At 43.4% G+C, this 18,157-nt stretch overlaps 1 protein-coding gene across 1 annotated transcript; it reads left to right on the top strand.

The window, feature by feature from the left end:
• Positions 1-13: 13 nt before the first annotated feature.
• Positions 14-17,850, top strand: WDR82 (WD repeat domain 82). The gene is made up of 9 exons (XM_054640183.2): positions 14-447; positions 5,266-5,363; positions 8,199-8,265; positions 8,455-8,554; positions 11,161-11,277; positions 12,026-12,181; positions 12,284-12,353; positions 14,122-14,264; positions 14,441-17,850. Exons 1-9 carry the CDS (start codon positions 287-289, stop codon positions 14,468-14,470), a joined length of 942 nt encoding a protein of 313 aa, XP_054496158.1. The 5' UTR covers positions 14-286; the 3' UTR covers positions 14,471-17,850.
• The last annotated feature ends 307 nt before the right edge of the window (positions 17,851-18,157 follow it).

The raw sequence follows: 18,157 nt of genomic DNA, 5'->3' as shown, positions 1-18,157 counted from the left end.
GTCCCAGCAGCCTCCGCGCACGCCCCCTCAGCACTCCCCGTTCCCAGGGTGTCCCGCGCGGCCCCGCCGGAGCCGCAAGATGGCGGACACAATGAGGGGGAGCCGCCTCTCCGCGGCCTGACCGCGCCGAGCCCGCCGCCCTCCGCCGCCCCCGCGGCCCCTCGCCGTCCCTGACCGCCCCTCACCGCCCCGCCCCGCCCGGCCCGGCCGTTCCCGCCACCGCCCGGAGCCCCGCCCGGCTGCCCTCAGCGCCGCCGCCCTCGCTCGGTGCGGCCCGGCGGGCGGGATGAAGCTGACGGACAACGTGCTGCGGAGCTTCCGCGTGGCCAAGGTCTTCCGCGAGAACTCGGACAAGATCAACTGCTTCGACTTCAGCCCCAACGGCGAGACCGTCATTTCCAGCAGCGACGATGACTCCATCGTTCTCTATGACTGCCAGGAGGGCAAGTGAGTGGCGGGGCTGGGGCCGCGGCCTTCGGGGTCTGGGGCACGGGGGTGCGAGGGGCCCTGGTGACTGCCCACGGTGGCCTTTGGGGACAAGCTGTGCCCGCAGATCTGGCCGCTGAGCTTCAGCTTGAGCTTCTCTCCAGTTGTTTTTCAGCGTAGGCTTCTGATTAGAATCCCAGCGGCAGGGATGGCAGCAGCGTGGGTTTGCCTGCTCTACGGGTGTACTTGTTATCTTGGTAGGCTGGAGACAGTGGTTATAATTTCCTAAGTGTAAGCGAAAGTTCACTTCTGTGAGAACTAAACAGTTGCTAAGCCTAAAGGGCTCAGTCTGGTCATATTTCCAGGTCTCGGCGTTGCTGCAGGTATGGAACTGACTTCTCGGTCCTCTCTGGGCTTAACTCTCGCTAATTAGTAGAGAAGTTGTTGTGAGCAATGTGCAGATGTGCCCTTTTAATGCCTCATTTGAGTGAACTTCTTTGCTAAATGTTTTAAGCCTGAAGGTGTAGATAATGTGACTAAACTAAATTAAACCTATAAAAACCTGGTGGTGTTTTCCGTCCAACCCAGTTCTTAAGTGGTGTCTTGGATCGCTGCAGACAAACGTGGTCCTCTGTGTTTTGAATCTTTTTTTCTAGTTGTGTCCTTATCTGTAAAACACCGTGTGATCTGCCTGTGTCTTCGAACGTTGTTTGGATGTAATCGATCAGAGTGTTGATTGATTTCTGTTACCTAAGGGTAATGAGTTGAGGGTGTGTTTCTGTTTCTCATTTAACTGTCCGGGTTTATCTTTCTTCTACCATTGATCACATGGTGCTCATCTTGATTTTCGGATAAACTCCCAGAAATCTGCAGAGCACTTGAGATCTGGTGCTCCTGTTCAGCAGATGGAAACCTACACCAAGGGCGTTTGTAGTCTGTGAGAGTTGGAACAATTTGAGCCAAATGGTGTCATTATGCCATTAAAATCTTTCTCTGTACTTTCTCACACTCTGTACAAGTGTGCATTTGTCTGCTTTAAATTCCTTCAGGTTTTAAATTTTACGTGTGCTCATTGGTGTAGACATGTAGTTCTGAGGTTGTTGGTTGTTCTTGGTTTTTTTGTAAAGTCAGTACTGGGAAGCATCACGTTCACACAGAACATGGAAGGAGAAGTGTGTGTATTAGAGGACAGGGAATAGAAAGGTCAGGGTAGTGCAGGAATGAAAAAAATGGCTTGGGAGTGTCAGGACAGAGATATGTCAGTGTTGTATATATTTTCTAGTAAGCTGGGTATTCCTAACCCTCCTGCTTTTCCAAGCAGGCCAAGACATCATACTTGCAGGGAGGAAAGATTGCCTCCTACATATTCTCTTGATTTGTGGCACACCTATTATATATTATTTTAGACTTCTGTGTAGTTTGATTGCTCTACACATTAATGTTGTTGGTGTTCCCCATCTGCTAGAATGAACTCTGCCATGAAAATATTTAATTTTGATTTATGTAAGAACAGGTAACTCTATACATATGGATTGTGCCATGGATCGTATCCCAGATCTTAATTATATACAGTAGTAGCAGGGCTGAGTGATGTTAATGCAGATGGTATTGATTGCTCTTCCCCTTTCAAACCTGTAAAGAATAGTTGGATGGGTTGGGAGGCATTTGGCCCTTTCATTCCTATCTCCATCTAATCCTGATGTGCTTTATAGTCAGAAGGTTTGCTTTAATTAAGTTAAATGTAGATCAGTGGTCCTCTACTGCAGTGCTGCATGGCAATGAGAGTAGTTTCAAGGTAACTTCTGTGTCAGGATGCAGTTCTCTGGTGGTTATAAAATTTTAAAATTATTTGAAAGCTTCTCATGCACTATCAGCTGGCTTAAAAATGTAGCTGTCATTTTTAGGGGTAGCTAAGGATGCAGGACACACTTGTTCTCTAACCTATAAAGTTTTATTTTGAATTACTTTGTCACTCAAAATTCATGTGAAGATGATATTTCAGGTCTCTGAGTGATCATTATTGTGGCAGTTTTAGGCTTGTAGTTGGTTTGTTTTTCCTTGTAAATCACAATTTCAAGAGCCTGGAAGTCTCACCTGCTTAGATATAATGGCCAGGAGGAAATGAAATGTCCTGCTTGCTGGGGTTCAGTGTAGGATACCCTACTTCATCAAATGGCCTGAAAATTAATTCCTTTCCCTGTGTAAAAGGGGGAAAATCTGGTGTGTCCTCAGTTAATGAGCAGTTCTGCTGGCAGAATTAAAATGCAGCTGTTTGTACTTTAGGAGTATCCTTACCTAGTTTGCTTTGTTTTGCCACACCAAAAGGAGTTGTTCAGCTCTATGAGAGTGTGCTCAACCCCATCTTGGTGAACTTCAGCTTGTGACAGTGTCAGGACAGTTGAAACAGTGCTGTGTAGCCAAGGGCTGACAGGACAAGATTATCTCCTTATCATGTATTGTTCTGGGCTTAGGCAACTGACAGGAGCATCCAATGATTTTGGTCCTGAGATTCCATTTCTGTTTCAAAGTTTGCAAACAACTAAATGGTTACTAAATTTTTAACCCATGCTGCATCACCAAATCCCTCCACAGCAGGCTGGCTCAGAAGCATAAGAGGCTCCCTGGAGTCTGTTTGGACTTGAGGAAGGAGTGTGAGAACTTTTGTGTGTTGGGATGTACAGCAATCCCTGAGGCTGGGAACAGCCTGGCTGCACATTGGTGACCCTGCAGTGATAGAAAGGTTTACCTTGTGTTTAGTGTACATCAACTGTGTGTTATTGAAACAAATAAAGTGGCAGATCTGGACTCCTGCTTTACTGTGGTATTTGCTGGGCACACCCACATTCCTGGTCGTGGTGATGTTTTACCCACAGCAGCAGTGATTCAAACCAAGGCATGAATGATATTACAATCCTTGCCTGTGTTTTGTTTCATCTTTGTAGCAGATTTGTCTGAGATCTTGTAGTTTTCCTTGTCAATATTGTTTTTTTTTGTAGGTGGGCTACATAGATTGACCTTGATTTTGGAATTGTTTTAGTGATTGTGATTTGTTGTTAAAAAGTACTTAGTTTTCTTGTTTGTGTTTAAAATAGTTGACTGGCAACAAGTCTTGTGTGCAGTGACACACTTGTGTTTGTATCAGTTTACATAAAAACTTCACCTTTCATAGAACACAGAACTCTTTTTCCTTCTTTTTGGTAAATGTACTTTTGTCTGTCTGTTGATCTTTATTGTCTCTCTCTATGCTAATTTATTCTAAATAGATCTTCTGAGGTTTAAACTTGTAATAGAAAAGTAAAAGCCAAACTAGGCATGGGAGAATATAATACATATAATATATTTTGAGATTGGGGTTTTTTTTCTTGGCTTGTTGTTGGGTTTTATTCCCACCAGACTGGCCAACATCATGGGTGAGGTAACTTCAGAAAGCAGTGTGGGGAAGTATATCACACATAATGTTAGAGTGTGTCAAAATTTAAATTAGGTGTGCTTTTTCAGTGTGTGGCATGTTTGGATCTGAAGAATGATTTAAAAAACTGTTGGAGTTACTGGGGAAGAATCAGTTGAGATTTGGTCTGTGGCACAGGTGGTGTCTGGCTTTTCACTGCACTTGCTGTATTGGCTTTCCCTTCATGGGAACTTGTCCCCAGCAAATTTGTTTGAAGTCAAAGCCCTCTGGCTTCTGCTATTTGAGAATTGATATTCAAGAATGAATGTCTGCTTTTGTTCTGATATGAAAAGTCTCCAACTTGTGCTCTTGTTTGGGTGTGTCAGGTTGAGGCTAATGAAGAAAGGAAAAAGTCCAGTGTAATATAAATACCTTGTCTGAGGTGTAGTCTGACAAACTTTTCTCTTGGCAGCAGTTTTGGTTTCGAGTGCTCCTGCTGTTTGTTTCCGTTCCCATGCTGTTTGTCTTTGGTTGTGTGGGTAAAATATGTTGTGGGCCTGTGTAATAACCAGAGTTATGAGTCTGGAATAAAAACAGCTCCCAGAAGAGATGGCACTTCTGGTGTTGATCAGTACCCTCATTGCTCCACTGCCCAGCTCTGAAACCTTTGTGCTGCCTCGGCTGGGGATGAAAGGGGAAAGAGGCTGGTGGAGACCTTGCACTGCTCAGACAGGCACCACTGCTGTGAGATACCCTTATTAGCCAGCTGCTTCCAAGCTTACTCTGCAGTTTGAATTTCTAGTATTGCAGTGCATTACCTGCTTACCAGACCCCCAGAAACCCAGTTCTGTAGGTTGTGTTTGCTCTCACTAGTATTTTTCATTCTGTTTGCAAAATGTTAAATTTCTTTCCCTAAGATTGGATACAAGTCTAACTCTGCAATGGTTTGGAGAAGTCCCTATGTTACTCTGAATGTTAGAGATGACTGGTATATAGATGTGTTTGGGTTAATACCCTGTGAATGAGACACCCTGTTCTGGGGTTTGAAGTAACAGAGAACAAAGACAAATTATACTCAATCTAAAATAAGCACCAGATGAATGGGAGATTTGAATGGGCAAGGGCACAGTAAGGCAGTGCTGCTTGCTGTGCTCATTATGGTAGCTCCTCCTTTTCTTTTTGCAATAGACATCATAGGAAAAGGACTTTTGGAGGAGACACATGCATTTAGCAGGTGTTGCAGAGACCACCTCAGGCCTAGGGAGAGTTTTGGAGAAACAGCAAGATCCTTGTTTGAAAATAAAATACAAAAGCTTTTCTTTCTTTGTATAAAAACATCTGACTTCTTGAAACAATCGTGTAATGCCTCAGTGGGAACAGGCCTTGTTGATGTGAGTTTTGTTTTGAGATTTTTGTTGCAGAGTGCAATTATTTCTGCTTCCTCCTGACAGACCAAAGAGGACCCTGTACAGTAAGAAGTATGGAGTGGACCTCATCAGATACACACATGCTGCCAACACTGTTGTGTACAGCTCCAACAAAATAGATGGTAAGTGATCCACTGGAGTGGAGCTTATTAATCTCCTTACACTGCATGTCTGGATAATTAGAGCTAAAGATTTGGGAAAAAGTTATAACATTCAGTGATGAGAACTCTGCCAGAGGAGGGAATTTTTGTCCAACACTCATGCACAGCTTGGTGCTAGTCCCTTGAGCTTCCTTACATGTTTGTTCACTGCTGCAGTAACTGAGGGGTTAAACTTTGTTAGGGAGATGAAGCTCAGGTTCTTCATTGGGCTCTTCAGTTGGTGTTGGTGTCAGTGCTGTCATCAGCCTCTGCACCTTCATTTCTTACCCGAGTGAGGTGGAAGGAGCAGCTGGGCCCAGTGCCACAGCTCTGCCTGGTGCACACAGCTCAGCTGCAGAGGAAGGGAGGGCAGAGCTTCAGGCAGCTCAGCAGATCCCAGCCCAGCCTGGAGGAGGTCACAGAGCTCAGTCCTGCTTTTGTTCATCGTAGTCAATGTCTGAGAATTTTGCACTGGCCACGTCTCTTAGCACAGCACTTCACAAATGGATTTGAACACTCTGCTTGTAGACTCATAATTTCTGTAGTAGAGGTTTTGGTTTGGTTTTTCCTTTACACAGATGAAACTGAACAGTAGAGGTGCTGGTGCCTTGTGATGTGTGCTGGGCTACTAAAGGAAATGCAAAGGCTGTGAATTTAGAGAAGATGGAAGTTAAGAGTTAAGAAGTTGGGTTAAACTAGAGCAAGCTGGGCCTGAAACTAGAGGAACAAGGAAGTCTCCACCAGAATTGGATTTAATGGTGTAAAAGGTTTAAAAGTGTCACAGGAAGCACATGCCTTTTTAGTCTGTTTCAGAACCTACTTATTTTTTAAATTATATTATTACTATATGTCACATTTTTAATTTGGCTGTTATTTAATTTACAATAAGTAATAATTAACAATCTGATGAAGCATTTTAATGCCATTTTGAATACTGAGTTTTTGTTTATAAGCACTGGTAAGCCTTAAGACTTAAGTCTTCTTGCTGCAGGGTAGCATTATGGTGAACACTTAATTAGAAGAAAAGAAAAAGAGACAATCTGAGAATGTTTGTTGCTGTTACAAATTGTAACCTTAATAAAACCAACAGTGTGTTCTGTAAGAGTCCAGGTACTCTGTAGTCCCTAATGCATGTGGTCATGGCAAGGTGCATTGTATTAACCTGTTTTGCAGGTATTGGGAGGGAAAATTACCTCAGGAACATTCTCTAGGAATGCTGGTGCTTGTTTGCAAGCTTTTTTCTGTTGAATGTTTTGTTGCTACCAATCTACTTGTGAAGATTTCCTCAAGACCTCTGGACTCAGCTCCTGTTGCCTGATTCCAGGCTGAGGTAGTAGTTTGTACAGTTTGAGGGTCTATGATACCACCCGGTACAGGAGATAACTGTACAGGCCACTGCCTTGCCTGGGACAGAGCCCTGCCAGCACTGAGCATCACAGGGGAGCACAACTGCCCAGTGCTTCCTTTTAGCACAGCAGGATGGAATTCTGCATGGATACTTTGGGATCAGGTAATGACACTTCAGCAGGAAAAACTAGAGATAAGCCCTAATAGCAACTTTGAAGCATGTTGGTTCTATCCAATGTGGGATGTGACACTGGTGTTAGGGATTTATATTTTGGATAATCACCTCAGGTCACTTAGAGCTTTTCAGAACTGTCACCAGTACCACATTTCCAGTTCATCCAGTCAGCTTCAATTTGCTTTTCAAATACTGAAAGGTGGTTTAGACCTCTGATCTCAGCTTGATGAGTAACCTCAGGCAACAATGAGAACTTGACAGTTTTTTCACAGACAGAAACTTTTGCTGAATGAGCCTTTCAAAACATTCTGAACACAGTAGCCCCTCTGACTGTCAAAACACCCAGTTCATGTTACATCCTCTTGGCACATGTTCTTCTGAATCAAAAGTAAAATGTCCTTGACCCTCAGCAGGACTGGTTGTTCCAGCAGTACAGAGTCTGCACGTAAAGATTAAAAAGTGGCTTCTGTCTTGTAATAATTGTTTCCTCTTAGAAGGAGTTCTTTTAATTTTGGGGAGGAAGTCTCAACAGCATGTTCCAGAATTGTGAGCTACTCTTGGTATGTTCACCTATACTCAGGATAAAATTGGCACTTGAGAAATGTTGTGCTACTGCTCTCATCTATTGAATTTATGTTTAAGGGTGCTTGAAGTGCACTAAGCTTTAGACTACTCTGTCCTCTTCTTAGAGCTTAGTGCAGAGAAAGTGTGAAGTTGTTGATTGTCAGATTAAACAAAAAGAAGAGAAATTTGCTAATTTTTAATGATCTTATCCTGGCTTCAAAGTTACGGTTTTATCATTAGCTGAGTGCCAGAATTTGTACATTTCCTGTGTGTACTGCTTAGTTGGAGATTTGTTTGCTGAATGTGTATGTAGGAAAGAGAGCAATATTCATGCTGCAGAGCAATATGAAGTGGTATCAACTCTGTAAATTTGATACTCTCCATTTCGTGAGAGCAATGGAATAAAACCTGCTGCTACTTAAATTTTAGCACCTTTGAAATTACCTTGCATAAATCACATGACAGTTATTTTTAGAATGTAACATGACTTCAGACTGTGGGAAGTATCTTTTCCTGTTGCCTAATTTTCAGTTCTGTTTAAGAACTGAGTTGGTTTATGTCTGTTTCTAACTTGATTCTCTTTTGAAGTCTTACTTGAAATTAAATTACCAGACTTAAGCACTGTGGTGAGATTACTATTGCTCTTGGGAGCAAGTTACTATGTGATCTCTTTCAGATAACCTTGGGCTGGTGGTATTTATAATAAAGCTTATGGTTTGTTTATGTTTCAGACACAATCCGATACCTCTCCCTGCATGACAACAAATACATTCGCTATTTCCCAGGGCACACAAAAAGGTGAGGTGTGGCTTGGGGACAGGCCAGGAGAAATTGAAATGAGAATGGTGATGGGCTTGAGTTCATTACACTTGGTTCATGCTGCTTTTGCTTAGTTCAGTTATGGGTTTTTACACAACTGTTGGGGTGGGTGTTGCTGCATTCGCTTCTTTGGTTTGTCTCTGATGCATGTGGGTTTCTGTATTGCAGGGTGGTTGCTCTTTCAATGTCTCCAGTGGATGATACTTTCATTTCTGGATCTCTGGATAAAACTATTCGTCTCTGGGATCTTCGCTCTCCAAATTGCCAGGTAAGTTATAAAATTCATATGCACAATATGTTGAATTTTCAGTTGGAAGAATAAAAAATGCACGTGTGTTTGTAACAAACTAAAAATACTGCCAGAAGTGTGTGCTGCTGATTTAGTGCTGACATGTTCCTGAAGGAGCCTGGGTCAGGAATCTCTGTGCAGTGTGTGTGTGTGTCACATTGTGTAACAGCACTTGCTCTCACCTGTGTCTCTGCTGGAGAGGCACTGGGGAGGGCAAGAAATAACACCCACAGCTGATGAAACAAGAGAAGGGCTGGGTGTCATCAGCTTGTTCATCAGGCTGCTACCTTATGCAGAGGGTGTTCTCTCAGAGTTGGCATCCCTCCTGTGTTGAGAATTCATCTTCTCTGAGTGTTTGTGTGTCTAAAATTGGTGCCTTGATGCAATTAAATTTGATGAAGAAACTGGTGATCTAAAGTAACACAGCAGCCATATGGTCTGGCACCTCCTTGCATCACCTCTGTTGTTGATCAGAACTGTTTGTGAGCAGGTTTGACTCGATAGCAAGACAGCAAAACTGTTTTTGTTTACTTATTTTTCTGGAATGCTTTACTCTTCTGAGTGGAAGCAGGCTTGTAAGAGCTGAGAAAAATACAAGAACTGGCAGCAGTGGCAGGAATGGAAGATTGGAAGTAGAATCTTTACCTTTAGTCGTGCTGAGTTGTTTTGTCCTGGTATCTGGGTACACAGTGGTGTGCTCTCATATTTCCCCATCTCTCTGGCACCATTTTGCTTATGAGAGAGGGCTCCTTGCTTGTTCCAGATGATGGAAATGTAAATGAAAGAGAAAGAAAAAAGTTACATTTCTTACAAAATGTTTTTATCCTTCTTCAAACCAAGCCTTTTCCTAATTTTTTCTTAATTCTGCTATTTTTTGGGAGTATGCGTTTAACTCCAGCATGTAGATTTCCCTTGGGATGAATCTCCATCTCCAAGCTGCTGCACATGAGACAGGGTTGTAAGTGCAGTAGCCATTCTGTGACTTATGCTAATGCCTGAACTTGTAAGAATGGTAAAACTGGGACTTATAACTGGAAGCTGCATCCAGCCAAGTTTGGGAAACAGGTGGAGGAAGGGTTACTTGTAGTTTTCAGTTGGTCCGTGAGATGGCAGCCATACTGCCTGGAAATATTCCCAGGAAACCAGAGCTGGCCCACTCACCAGGGCCCTGAGCATTGGCTGAGCTCTCTGCCTCACCTTCAGAGACCACAGGGAAAACTGACCTATGAGGGAAAGAAGAGAAATAGTAAAATCTCCAGATTTACCTAAAGAAGAATGCAGAAAGAAATAAAAATGCAGAAACTTGTTAAATGTGTTATGGATTTAATCAAAGATGTGTTCTTGTTTATGTGCATACAGTTCATGCAAATGTTTGACTAGCATGCACAGACTGGTAGTCAGGATACAGAAGATTACATATTTTGTTGGCTTTTAACAAACTTCCTCAAGTGTTTTTTATGATGTGACTTAAGGAAAAGGTAACATTAAAAATAAGCACTGGTAGTAACCTGTCAATTTTAATATGTGTGAAAAACGCCATTCACTTTTGTTAAAAAAGTTTAATAGTAATGAAAACAGTAATAAAAATTAGGACAATAAGAGACAGTAAAAAACAAAGAATTATGAATGTCCAGGTGCCTGGCACTCTGCCACAAAGCACACCTTGCTAACACCTTAAAAGCAATAGCCTATTGCATATTCATATATCTCACACATGATTCAAACATTCCTTTCAAACTAGGGTGTTTCTGCTTAATTTTGGCTGCCCTCCCCCATCCTGTAAATCAATCTTCTTGGTTCCTCCAAGTCTGAGCTTTCCCGATAAGGAGGCCATAATTCTTCTCTTGGGATCTTGGTGTCTGTTGCTGTTATCTCTATCCAGATAGGACAATGTGAAGAATTTCTTGATTATCTTTTCCATTCCTTGAGCTAGTTACAAAAAGTATTTTACATCACATAATTTCTATTTTAATATTATGCTATAGCTTAAAAACTATGTTTACCACACTGCTTAAAAGAGATTAATACAGCATAACTGTCCAACATAAAACATAGAATATTCATTTTAATATTTGTGAAGAGCCAATATTTTAATATGTATCTGTAACATATGTAAGGTCTATTGGCTTGCAGCAGGTATGAAGTTTCATTAAACAGGCATGTAAATCTCAGCAGTGATATTCCCTTGCTTTCAAAGTACTTTTTTTCCCTCTTGTGCAGCCATAAGTGGTAGAGCATTGCTGTTTATCCCAGCAGCAGTGTTTTGTGGTGCTGCCTGGTGTGGTTATTAACACACCCATATGAGCCTCCCTTCTATGGGGACTTTTGGAGTGCATGACACCTTGAATGAGTTTATTTGTTTTGGTGTAAACTTTGTCACTGAAGCAAATTGGAAGCCCTATATGATGACTTAAAGTTGAGAAAGCTGAGTTCTGAACCCTTGTAAAACCTCAGGATTTACAATTGAAATTAATTTGTTCCACCCCTAGTGTGCTGTCCTGCTCACAGTGGACTCAAAGGACAGGTGGTAGAAATATAAGTAAGCATCAGTCTTGCAAAATAATTCTGGCTATTTCTATTTCTAGGGTTTAATGCATCTCCAAGGGAAGCCAGTGTGTTCTTTTGACCCAGAAGGGTTGATTTTTGCTGCTGGAGTCAATTCTGAAATGGTGAAGCTTTATGATCTCCGTTCTTTTGACAAGGTGAGGTACCCTGACTTCCCTTTTTACAGCTTTTATCTTGCAAGAGGGAATCTAAGCTCAGTGGTCAGAGGCTGGATTTGTGTACCTGAGCTTACTGTGTGGGTGCCTCCTTGGCATCCAGAAAGTTCTCAGTAAGCACACATGTCATGGACAGAGATACAAATCCTGAGGTACACTCTTAACCCATGATAGCTCTTGAACCTGCTCCAAACTGCAGTGCAGGATCTTTGTTGTGCAGTTTTGGCCTTTCTTTCCTTGCTGCTTATTCTGGAAGAACACTGGCAAAGGTTGAGCCAGGACTGTCAGAAAGGATGGAAATTTCAAAGGAAACTGTACTGGTGTGGTCAGCTGAACTGAATAAACACTGAGCATAGTGGTGTCCATGGTTCTCAAAAGTCAGATGACGATTACACTGGCTCAAATTCTTTCTCTAACTTCATTTAGCAGCCTTGTTTGAAAACCTGTTCCTACCTTAATTTAATTTGTGCTGTTGATTGTGGTAGAGTATGAAACTGTTGGATTGAAACAGCCTATTGCACTCTTTTTTTGTTTTGGAAACTAGATTCATATATTGAAACTTATACATGAAGAGACATGTTTGTCTTGACACTGTCTTTTGGTATCTTAGGGCTAAGGATTTTCTTTTAAAAAATCTGAGCTGTTTTCCTGCACTGAGGTTAAAAGCAGATTGTTGTTAACAGCAATTTGAACAAACAGTGTTCCTCACGTTTGCCATTTTCTGTCTCAGGGGCCATTTGCTACGTTTAAGATGCAGTATGACCGAACGTGTGAGTGGACAGGCCTGAAGTTCAGCAATGATGGGAAACTCATCCTCATCTCCACCAACGGCGGCTTCATCCGGCTCATCGATGCCTTCAAAGGGGCTGTCTTGCACACGTTTGGGGTGAGCCTGCTGCCTCTGGTACTTGCTGGAAAACCTGCCCTTTGGTTGTGAGATTGCTGTGGACACACTCTCTACTACATATTCTCCTGTTTTGTACCATAGGGTTATAACAATAGTAAGGCTGTCACGCTGGAGGCATCATTCACACCAGACTCTCAGTTCATCATGATAGGTAAGATAATTCTTGGCAAGAATTTCAGTGCTCTGAAATTAGCCGTGTTATGTAGGGCTAAAGCTGTGTCTGTTGGGAAACAGAATGTATTTGAATAATACAATGCAGCTGTAAGCTTTCTTTGCACTGATGGTGTTCTGTTTTGTTAAGATTGCTCAGTGTTCTCTATGAAACATAAAAAAGCCTGCAATAAGTCTTTTCTTCTTTTCCTACATATAAATGCTGTTCCAAAATAGATAAGAAACCAGGAAACTGTTGTAGTGTGGGAAAACTGGTCACAGAGTTTGTTAGTGGTCCTCTCCCTGTGGCTAGGATGCCCTCATGTGCTGCCTCACAGCATTTTGTGGCTGTATTGTGGCCATCCCGTTTCCTGATGACCAAAGCACATGTTTGTGCTTGGGAGACTGGTCTTGTAGCTTGGTGCGTTTGTACAGGTCTGTTCTCACTGGTGACATTCTGAGGCAGCTGCAGTTTGTTCATGTGGCTCTTGTAAACCCCCATGTCTGTGGAGCAAATTCTTAACCCTTAATAGAATCTGTAGGCATCAGTCTGGTGGCTCCCAGTGTATGATTCCCCTGGCCCTCTGCAAGATGGACTCCTGAGGGAAGCAGGTGGCAAAAATCAGCCTGAAACTCCTGTACAGGCTGGTGCTGCACCTTGGGCACCCCACAATGAGCACTTCAGTCACCTGCTGCCCAACAGGACCTTTGGACACAAGTCAGATGAGTCTGTGTGGTGCTTCCCCATCCTAGAACTTTATATTTTCTTCATATTTCTGTGGCTGATATATCAAATATGTTTAACCTTGTGGTAATTTGATATCCAGATACTCATTTTTCCTGTATGAGTGATGGTCTTGGCAAAACTCCCTTTCTTTTGTTCTGGCTGAGAACTTCCTGATTGCAGAGAAGACGGGTGGGGTTTTTGTTTAGTTTGTCTCTGGAGAGCACTTTATTGCATATATTTACCTTCCTGTTGTGCTCTTCCAAATTAAAACAGTAGTAGAAATTCCAAACCATTTATTCCTGTTCAGTTTTTACATATGGTTACGTTGCAACTTGTGCTTCTTAATTTTTTCCTGAAAGGCTACAGACAAATACAGAAGGAGAAGAAAATGCTTTGCATTTTTATTAGGAATCCTATTTAAAATGAGTCTAAAGTGGAACTGAATTAAAAAATTCCAAGTTCTCAGCCTCAGAGTTTGAAAAATGTAATTTTATAGTGAAAAACTTGTTCCATTATAGTAATGTGGAGAGTCGATATCTCCAGGGGAGCTTCTGATATTTGGCTTGGTGCATTGAAATCTGGTTCCCTTCCATGGTGAAAGCTTTGGCTTGATTCTGTGCCCACTGAGTGAGACATTTAGCTGTGTCTGAACTGAGAACTTGTGTGAACAATGACTCTTTCCCCAGCACTTGGCCTCTGCACATTGGTGCAGGTTGGCCAGGGTCTCCCCTCCACAGCTGGAGGTGTCAGGTCTCCTTTCCTTCTGGGTGGCAGTAGTTAACATCTTTGCCTGAATAGTGTGGCCCTGTTGTGTAGCTGAGTCTCTGCAGTGCAAGGATACAAACCTGCCATTTGGATACAGGTGTTTCAACTCTATGATGTTTTGTACCTGCCCTTGTGGCATTTGGAGAGCTCTAAAGGTTGTATTATAAAGTTGAGACCTGCCTGTTCCTGAAGTTCTGACAGAAAAAAATGTTCTTCCTTTCCTCTGCTGACATCTCCAGTGCATCTTGCATATCTTGTTTTCCACTTGTACCTTCAGGTTCAGAGGATGGGAAGATTCATGTTTGGAATGGAGAAAGTGGGATGAAGGTGGCTGTCCTAGATGGAAAACACACAGGTCCTATAACCTGTCTGCAATTCAATCCAAAATTCATGACTTTTGCTAGTGCATGTTCCAATATGGTAAGGAAATGGGCTTTAACTTCCTCTGAGCTCCATGAGGTGCTGGACCTTCCAGAGATGAATCTGAGAAGGCTCAGTGCCTCTCATGTGTGCTTGCAGAAGGTGGCAGCTCCTACAGGATGCTGTAGGAGAGATTTGTGTTCTGCTATGAATATGTTTTCTTTCCTCCTCTCTAGGCCTTCTGGTTGCCAACTATCGACGACTAATTCCTGAGCTGTGGCCGCTGTGGGATGGCTCCATGCTGCTGACAGCAGCACAGCATTGCAAGCGTAGTTCTGGAATTGCCTCCATCTCCTAGACTGTGTTCCTGTTCCTGCGTATTTTCCATGTCTTACCTTTATCTACAGCATTCCGTTGGGAGGACTGCTCCTCTTGCCTCCTGGCACGCTCCAGAAGCAGTATCCTACAAGTTCCTACCTTCCATGCCCAGCAGGCTTTAGCCTAAGATGGAACTGACACAGTGTCATTTCTTAGAGCCCTGAAGTCTGTTTTATCTACAAAATGTTTGTGGCATTTTTTAAAGCTGTAATTATGTGTTTTCCTGCTGTAAATGCACAAGGCTATTGATGTTCCAATGTGGAGCGTGCAGTTCCTTTCCATAAGTGCATGTTTTTAACATCTGGGATCTCTGGTTTCACTGCAGTCCACAGATGCAAATACTTCTGTGCCAAATGTGAACACTGACAGTTTTCAACGGCAGATGCTGGATTCTCTTGCAGTGGAACATGCACCAGAAGTGTGGGTAGCTGTGAATGTACCTCATACATCTTGTCATCCTTTTTTTTGGCAATTTAGCGTGCAACTGCACAGGTTTCATCCACTGTCAGAGATTGCCAAAGCAACCCTGCTGTTTGCTGTGTCAACATCCTGGAGGTGCAGACAGCACTGCTGAGGTCCAGCCAGTGTCCCGAGCAATAAAGGAGTCTGTCAGCGGAAGATGGAGAAACCACACTGAGACTGAAAGCACAGTCTGCCTGTGTATCTTCCTTATGTACCATCTTGGCTGATCTTACTTGTAAATATCATGGGGTGGGTGGGCAGTGGGAATGGGCCATATTTTTTTACTTTTAGATATAAAAGAATATGATGTGGGCCAGTAATGTGAGGTGTCTAGGCTGTTTACTTTCACCAATGCAGTTTTCCACCCCTGCTTTGTAAATAAGCTCCATGAAATGCATCCCACAGCAGGCTTAGACTGGTATCCCTTTGTTGGTAAAACTGATGTGGGTAGTCCATCACACAGTTTGGCACTGGTCTGCAGGTTTTTGGTGATAGCTCCAAAAGAGCAGTGCATCCTTTGTCAGATGGTGTCTTCAGAGATGAATTTTAAAAATCTTAGGCATGACTGTGCTGACTGCTGTGGCCCTGCTCCAAGGAATGCCCCTGCAAAGTGATGGGGAGGGACATGCTCTCCTGCCTCAGGGGCTTGTAGCACTGAAAAGCTGGCTGGCTGGTCTTCAAGCCCAGTTCCAGGGTTTTTTTCCTGAAATGCTGCTTCAATGGAATGCATTCACCAGCAAGCTGGGACAGGCCTGGCAAAAATGTAGTGTTCACTATATTCTTGCCTTTCCAAACACACTTGGGGTTGTGCTTGGGAAGTCTGTTCTTTCCCTTGCCCAGTCACATGTGCTTCCCTGCTCATAAATATGAAAAGCTGGCAAGGTGACAAGGCAGTAACAGGCGTGTTCTCTCTGCTCTCCAGGGCCACTCCATGCTGGCAAACCATGCTGGAGCGTTTTCCTTAGGTCAGTTTCCTGATGTTCCTCTGTTACAGCAAAGTTCATCTCAGCTGTATACGGTTCACATCGTGACTCCCTGGAAAAGTAAATGCCTTGTAGAACAGCTGTTTCTGTTTTGCTGTTTCTTGCCTTTGTTTTTTCCCCTCCCAGTCCTTGCCCAGGGAAAGGTGCTGTGCTAAGAGCTGGGGACAGGCACTGAGCATTTCTGTGCTGCTGGTTCGGTTCAGGTTGCAGCACTTGGCCGTGGCAGTGCAGGAGCCCTGCCCACAAGGGGCAGGCTCACACCCAGGTCTGTGCTGCGGTTGTGGCTCTGCTGCTGCCGCTGCCACACAGGGCATTTCTAACCACAGGTCTGCAGTGGGAGTTGGCCATCCTCCAGCAGGGTGATGGATGCTTTCCCTCTGCCACACAGGCCTGCTGCTGGAGATGCAGATGAGAGCTTCCTGCCACCCCTCTCCTGTGCTGTCCCACCGTTGCCTATAAATAAAACTGCCCTGTGCAAAGGGAGGTGGTTTTCTCGGGCCTCAGTCACTTTAACTCAGCAGTGTTGCATTTCAGGGTGTTAGGTGCTATTTTACCTTCGTTGGTATTTGCAGTGCTTTGTAAAATACAGATATTTGGGGTTTCTAGTGTGTTTTAACAGTCAAACTTCAGCGTCCAGTAGTAAATTATCTTTGAGGTTTTTCAAGTCTTTTGCCTGAGGAAGTGAACAGATAGCCTCTGGCCATATCCTGTGTTACTTTTGACAGGGAAGCATTTGAAAGTCTTTTATTCTATAAAAGCTCTTTGTTAATGTGGTTTTGAGCGCTTGTCTAGAGGTTGTTGTTCAGCTCTCTTCTGCTTGCAGTGTTGTAAAACATGGTGTGTTGTGGCATGGAATGTTGAAGGAAAAGGGAACCAGAGGAGTGGTTTAGGAGGATGCACACACAAGCACATCAGTGGCTTTCTGGAGTGAAGAGGGATGTTCAGGCTCATGCAGTAGTTCTCTATTCAGGGTGGCAGCTGAGCCCACTGCCACCCATGGAGACAGAGACATCCCTGTTGATGTAGCATGGAGTGCTTTCCATCTGGCTTTAAAAGAGGGGAGTGTGCCAAGTGTTGTCAGGGAACATGAGGATTGTGTGTTTCAGACAGTTGGACAGGAAAGGTGAATAAGCTTTTAGCATTCAGCTTCTTCGTGCTTCTCTAGGAGTCCCAGGGCTGCAGTTCCTGTGTTCTTTAGGGCTGCCAGCTAATGAGAAACAGATCTGATGAAAAACAGCCTTCCTAGGTCTGAAAGAGTGGCCAAGCAGCAAACAGCATTCCCCCTCCAAATCTGACATGGAAATCCTCCCCTTGTTCTTTGGGATGAATTAAAGACCTCTCTTCAGAACAAGGGGGAAATGAGACTCAAGAGCCCCCCTCAAAGTAAGCAGTGGTGGCTGAGCACATCTGCCTGGGCTGTAGGAGATTTCAGGTGTAATTCTCCAAGTCAGTCTTGAAAGATTCTTATTCCTTTATTGAAGCTCCCAGGTCCTGGATTTGTGCCCCCATCCCTTTGTGCTTTGGAGGGTGCAGGAGCAATTGAGTGACAAATTTGGAAGCAGCAGGGTATCTTTTTCCAATGCCTCTTGGCTATTTTAGCACTTTAAGAGACTTCACCTTGGTTTTGGGTCAGGGGCAGGAATCTGGTGAGCCTTTCACAAACTGGTCTCTGTGGTCGTGAGCTGCTCTAGGGAGTTGGACTCCTCGGTGGTATCTGCCAGTGAGTGTAAATACATAAACTCAAATTATGCTTTGTCACAAAATACTACCTATGTGGAGAATTCAATGTTGTGGCTGTGACCAATAAATATTTTGTAGAGAGACCACTTGAGTGCTCTAAATTCTGCGTTTGTCCAGTGTGATACAACTTGCTGGTTTCTTAGCGGGGGAATGTTAAACTCATCCATTTTTTAAAATCTCCCTTTATTTTGCAGAGTCAGCAATTCTGTATTGGAAATTGTGGTTGTTTGAAGGTACCCCTCCATAAATTGCCCATTTTAAGAGGGTTTTTTTGCCTATGAATGTATCAGGATAGGGAAGCCTTGTGACAGCTACTTATGGAGCTATGGTGCCCTAGGTAAAGAGGTGTTCACAGCAGCTTGTGGTCTGAGCTCTTTCAGACTGCTGAGA

This window comes from Agelaius phoeniceus, chromosome 11, assembly GCF_051311805.1.
Source record: "Agelaius phoeniceus isolate bAgePho1 chromosome 11, bAgePho1.hap1, whole genome shotgun sequence".
In the NCBI taxonomy this organism is placed as follows: Eukaryota; Metazoa; Chordata; class Aves; order Passeriformes; family Icteridae; genus Agelaius; species Agelaius phoeniceus.
The sequence above is the reverse complement of the archived record's forward strand: the minus strand, read 5'-3'. Positions and strand labels throughout refer to the sequence as shown.

Bases quoted from the DNA above. Each gene is read 5' to 3' on its own strand.
- WDR82 (XM_054640183.2), top strand. From the start codon at position 287: ATGAAGCTGACGGACAACGTGCTGCGGAGCTTCCGCGTGGCCAAGGTC. The intron at 8,266-8,454 runs GTGAGGTGTGGC...TCTGTATTGCAG, and splicing joins TTCCCAGGGCACACAAAAAG to GGTGGTTGCTCTTTCAATGT. The intron at 12,354-14,121 runs GTAAGATAATTC...TTGTACCTTCAG, and splicing joins CTCTCAGTTCATCATGATAG to GTTCAGAGGATGGGAAGATT.